At 39.3% G+C, this 9,031-nt stretch overlaps 1 protein-coding gene across 5 annotated transcripts in view; it reads left to right on the forward strand.

Moving 5' to 3' along the window:
- Positions 1-3,363, forward strand: part of angel2 (angel homolog 2 (Drosophila)) — a 70,088-nt gene extending 66,725 nt beyond the window's left edge. For all 5 annotated transcript variants that reach the window (XM_063055800.1, XM_063055801.1, XM_063055799.1 and 2 more), the window contains one exon: positions 853-3,363. In XM_063055800.1, coding sequence (XP_062911870.1) covers positions 853-992 — 140 coding nt within the window. In that variant the 3' untranslated portion in view covers positions 993-3,363. The remainder of the gene's footprint in view (positions 1-852) is intronic.
- The last annotated feature ends 5,668 nt before the right edge of the window (positions 3,364-9,031 follow it).

The raw sequence follows: 9,031 nt of genomic DNA on the forward strand, positions 1-9,031 counted from the left end.
TAAGGAGCAATTTTTTCCACGCAGTGTGTTTGGTATCTGAAATAAGCTGCTAGGGGAAGTAGTATAGATAGATACGAATACAATTGGATACAAAAACATTTGGATGGATACAAAGAGCAGGCTTCCCAAATGAGAGCCCATGTACCCCAGTGTTAATTGTAGGTGTCCACGGCATAAAAAGGTTGGGAACCCCTGGCTTAGAGGGATAGGAGCTGAATACAGGCAAATGGAACTAGCTCAGATACACATCCTGGTCAGCTTGACAAGTGGGGCCAAACGGCTGCATGACTAAGCACTCACTGAGCATTTATAACATATGTATTCAATATAGAATAAATCCATCTGCAAAATTTGTTCTAATACAGCATGCAAGTGGTAAAACTACACCAATATTCATAATTGACATCTAAAAGGAAACTAACTGAAATTTTTAATTATATTTAAATAAAACAAGAATCTTATCAGAGAAATAGGCAGTGCTTCATTTGTTCAAAATCACTTCAGTATGTTTGGAAAACAAGTGGCTTACCAAGCAAATTCATGTGGTCACTGAAAGCTGTGGTCTGCTCCCAAAATACAAATGCACCTCTGCAATTTATCAGTCTGACAGACAATGATCCATCAAGGAAAACACATGGTATGCTGACAAAAATGGAAGGCAAGTTAGCAAATAGACCATTTGGGAAAATGATAAATAACTGAAAATAGTGTAGGGATCAGGATGTATTGCAAAATAACCTTTTATACACTAAAGGGATATTGTTTTTCAAACTTTGATCCAAAATTTTATAATTCGGTTCCTAATATTAACTTGCTTACTTTGCTAATGAAGGTACATTTTTCTTTCCCCAGGAAATGATGGTCACTTGCAGCTTCTTGGGAAACTTGCACTACTTACAGAACAAGATCTTTGGACTGTAAATAAATTACCCAATGAAAGTAGCTCTTCAGATCATCTGCCTTTGTTAGCTAAATTCAGACATAAACTTTGATATTAGGAACGTTGCCAGTAATTTCTTCCTTCAATTCAGTATTTGATCAAAAATTGTGTATTTTGCAAGGTACAATATTTTTGTGTATCATTTTAGGCTTTGATATTTAAAATCTTCTAAGAAATTTATGTCCGAAAATAAAGTTTTTTTTTAATATTTAGTTATAATGTTGTACAAATGCTTGCAGCTGCTAGATTTAGTGGAAATGGATACTCACAGATACTAAGATGTATTTCTGCCCAAAGCCAGACAAATGAAAATTATAGCAAGAGGTTGCCAGCTTACTTTTGCATTAGGAGCCAGGAGTAGACAAGCAACACAGGAATGGGAAGATTGAAGTTTAGGAGCTACTTGGAAGTAAAATATTGCAAATATGAAGCTAGTTGATAGGAGAAACAAAAACATTAAAACACAAATGTGGAAGATGTGGCTGAATGGTGCAGTATAATTTGCCTACTCACATCAAGTGTAACAAGCCATATTTTTTTCCACCATTGACATGCCATCTAATTCCTGCAATTCACTCAATTATTAGTTACTCTGCCGAACATTAAGTTGGATAGTAATCGCCAGTAGCACTAATACGTACATGATGGCACTCTCAGTTACTTTCAGAAGATATGGTGACTATTCCAAGGGAAGGTGTTACATGTTAAAACCAGTTTACAAACATTTAAACTCTTTTCTTGGGGATTCCACAACCCTATCAAACACGTTTATGCATAAGAAAAGCTTTGCGGAAATTAACTTACCTTTGCTATAAAAAGGAAAATTAGTGAGTGAGCAGGTTTTTATATCATTAATAGAGATCTGGGAAATTCAGGTCCATTCTTTTTATATACTTTTTATGGGATGTGGGATTCACTGGCATATGTCGTGAAATTGTTGTTTTATGGTAGTAGCACATGACAATACACAAAAATTAAATACAATAAGAAGTATATTTCTAAAAATTAAATAGGTAGTGCAGAAAGAACAAAAAATATATTGTGGTAGTGTATGTGGGTTTATTGTTCATTCAGAAATCTGATGATGGTGGGAAAGAAACTGTTCCTAAAGCATTGAGTGTATGTTGTCAGGCTCCTGCACCACCTCCTTGATCGTAGTAATGAGTAGATGGCGTGTCCTCAGTGATGGATACTGCCGCTTTCCTACAGCATTGCTTTTTTAAGGTATCCTCAGTTTTCAATTGAATTGCCCTCAAAAGTGAGCTACCTTCTCGAACCGATGCAGTCATTGACGTCTGGATATTCCTAGAATGCTTTTAGAGAGTGTTCCAGGATTTTGACCTAATGTCAATGAAGGCATGATGATACTGATTAAGTTGTGAGTTTTTTATGGGGGAGGGTTTGAGGAACATGCAAAAAGGCAAAATTAGTGTTAGTTTATTTTTTCAACTTGGTAATGGATGTCAGTTATATTGACATAACTAGTATTAATTATCCTTCCCTAATTACCCTTGACCAAAGTAAATTAGCAAAGCTTAACTACAGTATAGTTATAAACTTGGAGCTGCATTTAGTCTAGACCGGCTAAACATGATAGTTGTGCTTGCCTAAGTAATAGGATAATAAATTAAAATACAGACAGGATCCAAGGACATATGGAATTAAATAAAAATGAAAATACATTTAGTGTTTTCATTTGTGACTACAAAGGCATTTCATTGAGGGTTAAATGGTTAGTAGCATCCAGAATGAGAGATAAGTGATGCTTTTGTCACCAGTAGTTAATATCAGGAATCAGAATTCAAAATAATGCTAGTCCCACAGAATGTAACAAAAACAAAGCAAGCACAGACAGAGAAGTCCTCTTTGCATCGGAGTACTTCGATTCTGCTAACCTTCCTGTTCCCGGCCTAGGAATTTGACATTAATTACAGTGTCTAAGCTGCAACTCTTAACTCTTCCAATATCTAATTTGGATAACAACAGGTCCCAGAGGAAGAACAGCTATAATTGAGTTAATGATATGAATGTGGTGAAGGGGGCTGCAGGCCAAGCACGTTTCTTTCAAGTAGGTAACACAATGTCCAAGCTTGCTTACCTCCTCTGGCTGACTCAGCATCACACAAGCCCCATGCAGGTCCTGACCAGAAACTCTGTTTAGTTGTCTTCAATAATACAGGTTGTATTTTATTTCAAATTTCACAACCAAGCATCTTTTAGTTATATGTTATGAAACATTATAAAATTACTCAATATTTCTAACATTCAATGCACCCCATCAGATGACACTTTTTTAATACAAGTATTGCACTCCATTAGGGGATTGTGACTTGAATATTTGGCAAAATGAGCTTCAAATTGTGTGTTTCTATACTACAATGGCCATTTGAAGACTTAAAAAACAATGAAAATCTTAAGCAACACACATCAAAGTTGCTGGTGAACGCAGCAAGCCAGGCAGCTTCTCTAGGAAGAGGTACAGTCGACGTTTCGGGCCGAGACCCTTTGTCAGGACTAACTGAAGGAAGAGCTAGTAAGAGATTTGAGAGGGGGAGGGGGAGATCCAAAATGATAGGAGAAGACAGGAGGGGGAGGGATGGAGCCAAGAGCTGGACAGTTGATTGGCAAAAGGGATATGAGAGGATCATGGGACAGGAGGCCCAGGGAGAAGGAAAAGGGGAGGGGGGGAACCCAGAGGATGGGCAAGGCCACATATTTTAATTCCACATCCCATTCCCATTCTGATATGTCTATCCACGGCCTCCTCTATTGTAAAGATGAAGCCACACTCAGGTTGGAGGAACAACACCTTATATTCCGTCTGGGTAGCCTCCAACCTGATGGCATGAACATTGACTTCTCTAACTTCCGCTAATGCCCCACCTCCCCCTCATATCCCATCCATTTTTTTTATATACACACACTCTTTCTCTCTCCCTCCTTCTCCCTCTGACTATACCCCTTGCCCATCCTCTGGGTTTTTCCTCCCTCCCCCCTTTCCTTCTCCCTGGGCCTCCTGTCCCATGATCCTGTCATATCCCTTTTGCCAATCACCTGTCCAGCTCTTAGCTCCATCCCTCCCCTCCTGTCTTCTCCTATCATTTTGGATCTCCCCCTCCCACTTTCAAATCTCTTACTAGCTCTTCCTTCAGTTAGTCCTGACGAAGGGTCTCGGCCCGAAACGTCGACTGTACCTCTTCCTAGAGGTGCTGCCTGGCCTGCTGCATTCACCAGCAACTTCGATGTGTGTTACTTGAATTTCCAGCATCGGCAGAATTCCTCGTGTTTATGTAATGAAAATCATAAAACCACTTTTCAATGTTCTTGTTTAGAAAAACTCAAGCAATACATATTCCTGTTTCTACAATAGTGTGACTACCTGATAATCATGCATTCTATATTTGATTATTTTCTCAATTTAGTTATTAATTATATAAAGATCTGCCATACCACACAAAGCATTAATAGTAATCTAGGTCTTTCTAATTATATCCTCAAAATAAATTTGTAATTTCGCTATATACTTGTTATTTCACAGATTAAATTTCAGATTTATTAAACTGTTGTTTAAAATGGGTAATTTTTGAAGCAGTTTTGCTGGTTAAAATAGAATTACAGGTGTCTAAAAATTTCTGCAGCATTAGCTGAAAAGTATAGCAGTTTACATTTATCAGAAGTATTTTCAGATTCATTGTTGATTTCCTGCATTTCAACATTCCTGATATCTGAATGTACTAGAGCTATTAGACAAATTTTTTAAATGGTCAAAATTGAGGAAGGTCAGCCAAGTTTAACTAAGTGACTGAGATATATTAATTTCAATAGGAATTCATCTATATTAGTGTAACAAATTATGAGATTAGCTCAATACCAAACTGGTCATCAGATATAACAATATTGAGTAAAAGCCATCCTACTTCCACCAGGAAATTAAGCTGAATGGGCAAAGCTGTTAAAGTTTTACTATTGTGTAACTTATTCAATACAATCCGTAGGTTAGCATTCTTTATATTGTATTTCAGCAGAGGATTGTGACTTGAATACTTGACAACTTGAGTTTCAAATTAGCTGAGTATTTTACTGCCATATCACAATGCGAATTCTAAAATGATTTTTAAAAATTCTGGGTTTAAACTAATTAGACAGGGGGATAGGAATGGGAGTCATAGTGCTGAAGATGAGGTATTTGTTTTACAAACAGAGCCCATTTGTAGTGAAATTTCTAGCAAGGAGAGGCTGATAATAGGGCAAAATTGCAGTCAGCAGGATGAGTTACAACGTAAACGACGGACAAAATCTAAAAGGATGGATACAGGACTAAAAGTGTTATATTTGAATACAAGGTAGATGAACTTGTACCACAGTTGCAGATTGGCATGTATGTTGTAGGCATCACTGAATCATGGCTGCGGCTAGTTACAATATTAATGTCCAACTGGGTCTTGCAATCTCAAGAGAAACATTCAGGAGAGTCACTCACGGTTATACTGCACGCCGCTTTCATGCATCAACTCTGATGCCTTTGAGTGGTAGGCAGCCACACAGTCTGCACCCAGGTCAGCTTCTCCGACCGGCTGGCTGGTTCCTCCTTCTCTGGCCCACCAGCCTGCCAGATGGTTCCTACGACACCCCGGCCTGCTACTCCGAGCAACGAGATCCTCACTGACGCGGTAGACCAGCTGTACCCATAGTTTTTGGAGTCTAGTATAGTCTTACGATCACAAAAAATACATTTAACAAAGAAAAGAATAGCTTTGGTTGGCCTCTGAGAGGCTGCCATCTTATCAGAATATTCGGTGTTCTGACTAATGAAGGCCAGCTTGCCAAGTATCTTCTTCACCAATTTGTCATAGAGTAACAATTATAGAACCAGGTCATTTGGCCCATCTAGTCCATTTCAAACTGTTAATCTGCCTAGTCTTGTTGACCCACAACTCCCATCCGTATACTTAAACAAACATCTCTTAAATGTTGCAATTGAACCCACATCCACCACTAACACTGGCAGCTCATTCTACACTCACATCACCCTCTGAGTGAAGAAGTTTCCCTTCAGGTTCCCCTTGAATATTTCACCTTTCACCCTGAACCCAACACCTCTAGTTGTCATCTCACCCAACCTCGGCATTTTATATACCTGTAATACACTTTCAGTGAACTATGTACTTGTACTCCCAGGTCCCTCTGCTGGGATTACTATTCACTGTGAATGTACTACCTTGTTTGACTTCGTAAAGTGCAACACCTTGCGCTCATCTGATTTAAACACCACTTGCCATTCCTCAACCTCCTTACTAACTCTAAGATAGTTTTGTAATTTTGATAACTTTGACTACTAAGAACCACCTATTTTAGATGTCATCTGCAATCTGTGGTTTTAACTAAGAGTCTTAGAAAGAATGCAGCAGTTTTATCAGAACTATGACCAACTTAAATTGTGAGGACTGATTGCAAACATTTTGATCAAGGTATCTTGGGTTTTGATGGTTCTGAGATAATCCATTCAGTTACTCAGATTGATTAAAGGTTAAGTCAGGAAGCTCATGAAAACTGTTTCCTCTGTTAGTGAATTCAGGTAAGGAATGTAACCTCAAAATGAGAGAGAAGTCTTTCAGAAATGAAACATTTTATCACAAAACTACTTCAAACATACAATTTATCTTAAATAAATGAAAAATGTTTGCTAAGCTTAAGTTTTAAAGATTGAGCAGGAGATGTTAAAGTTGGAAAAATAATCAACAAAACTTGCATAAAAAGACTAAGACATAGAGGCAGAATTATGCTATTCAATTGTGGCCGGTTTATTATCTTTCTCAACCCTGTTCTCTTGCCTTCTCCATGTAAATTTTGACACTCCTACTGATCAAGAACCTATCAGCTTCCACTCAAAATATAGTCGTAGAAAACTACAGTACAGAAACAGGCCCTTCAGCCCATCTAGTCCATGCTGAGCTATTTAAACTGCTTAGGCCCATTGACCCACACCTGGACCATACCCCTTTCATCCAGAAACCTAGTAAATATTTTCTTAAATGTTGAACTTGAGCTTACAGGCACCAGTTGAGCTGGCAGCTTGTTCCACACTCTCACTACCCTCTAAGTGAATAAGTTTTCCCTCGTCTTCTCCTTAAACATTTCACCTTTCACTCTTAACCCATAACCTCTGGTTGTAGTCCTACCTAACCTCAGTGGAAAAAGACTGCTTGCATATATCCTATCTGTATACCTCAATTTTGTATACATCTGTCAAATCTCCCCTCAATCTTTTACATTCAAGGGAATAAAATTCTAACCTATTCAATCTTTCCTTATGTCCTTCAGTCCCAGTAACATCCTTATAAATTTTCTCTGGACTTTTTAAATCTTATTTACATTGTTCCTGTAGTTAGGTGACCAAACCTCCACACAATACTCCAAATTAGGCCTCACCAATGTTTTCTACAACATCAATATAACATGTGGTTGATAAGCTGATGGAGAAGATCCTGAGAGGCAGGATTCATAAACATTTGGAGAGGTATAATATGATTAGGAATAGTCAGCATGGTTTTGTCAAGGGCAGGTCGTGCCTTACAAGCCTGATTGAATTTTTTGAGGATGTGACTAAACACATTGATGAAGGTAGAGCCATAGATGTAATGTATATGGATTTTAGCAAGGCATTTGATAAGGTACCCCATGCAAGGCTTATTGAGAAAGTAAGGAGGCATGGGATCCGAGGGGACATTGCTTTGTGGATCCCAGAACTAGCTTGCCCACAGAAAGCAAAGAGTGGTTGTAGACAGATCATATTCTACATGGAGGTCGATGACCAGTGGTGTGCCTCAGGGATCTGTTCTGGGACCCCTTCTCTTTGTGATTTTTATAAATGACCTGGATGAGGAAGTGGAGTGATGGGTTAGTAAGATTGCTGATGATGCAAAGGTTGGGGGTGTTGTGGATAGTGTGAAGGGCTGTCGGAGTTTACAGCAGGACATTGATAGGATGCAAAACTGGGCTGAGAAGTGGCAGATGGAGTTCAACCCAGATAAGTGTGAAGTGGTTCATTTTGGTAGGTCAAATACAGGTATGATGGAAGAATATAGTATTAATGGTAAGACTCTTGGCAGTGTGGAGGATTAGAAGGATCTTGGGGTCCAAGTCTATAGGACGCTCAAAGCAGCTGCGCAGGTTGATTCTGTGGTTAAGAAGGCATACGGTGTATTGGCCTTCATCAATCGTGGAATTGAATTTAGGAGTCGAGAGGTAACGTTGCAACTATATAGGACTGTGGTTAGACCCCACTTGGAGTACTGTGCTCAGTTCTGGTCGCCTCACTGTAGGAAGGGTGTGGAAACCATAGAAAGGGTGCAGAGGAGATTTACAAGGATGTTGCCTGAATTGGGGAGCATGCCTTATGAAAACAGTTTGAGTGAACTCGGCTTTTTCTCCTTGGAGCAACGGAGGATGAGGGGTGACCTGATAGAGGTGTATAAGATGATGAGAGGCATCAATCGTGTGGATAGTCAGAGGCTTTTTCCCAGAGCTGAAATGGTTGCCACAAGAGGACACAGGTTTAAGGTGCTGGGGAGTAGGTACAGAGGCGATGTCAGGGGTAAGGTTTTTTTTACACAGAGAGTGCTGAGTACATGAAATGGGCTGCCGGCAACGGTGGTGGAGGTGGATAAGAGACTTTTGGATAGGTACATGGAGCTTAGAAAAATAGAGGGCTATGGGTAACCCTAGTAATTTCTAAGGTAGGGAAATGTTTGGCACAACTTTGTGGGCCGAAGGGCCTTTATTGTGCTGTAGGTTTTCCATGTTTCTGTGCCAACTCCTGTACTCAATACTTTGATCTATGAAGCCCAATATGACAAAAGCTTCCTTTACGATTCTATCTACTTGTGATGCTACTTTCAATGAATTATGGATCTGAATTCTGAGATCCCTTTATTTTACCACACTCCTCAGTGCCCTACTGTTCGCTGTGCAAGTCCTACCCTTGTTGGTCCTCCCAAAGTGCAACAAGCTTGCCTGCATTGAATTCCATCTGCCATTTTTCCAACTGGTCCAGATCCTGCTACAAGCTGTGATAGTCTTCCTCGCTGTCCA

This window comes from Mobula hypostoma, chromosome 8 (genome assembly GCF_963921235.1).
Source record: "Mobula hypostoma chromosome 8, sMobHyp1.1, whole genome shotgun sequence".
NCBI classification, from domain to species: Eukaryota; Metazoa; Chordata; class Chondrichthyes; order Myliobatiformes; family Myliobatidae; genus Mobula; species Mobula hypostoma.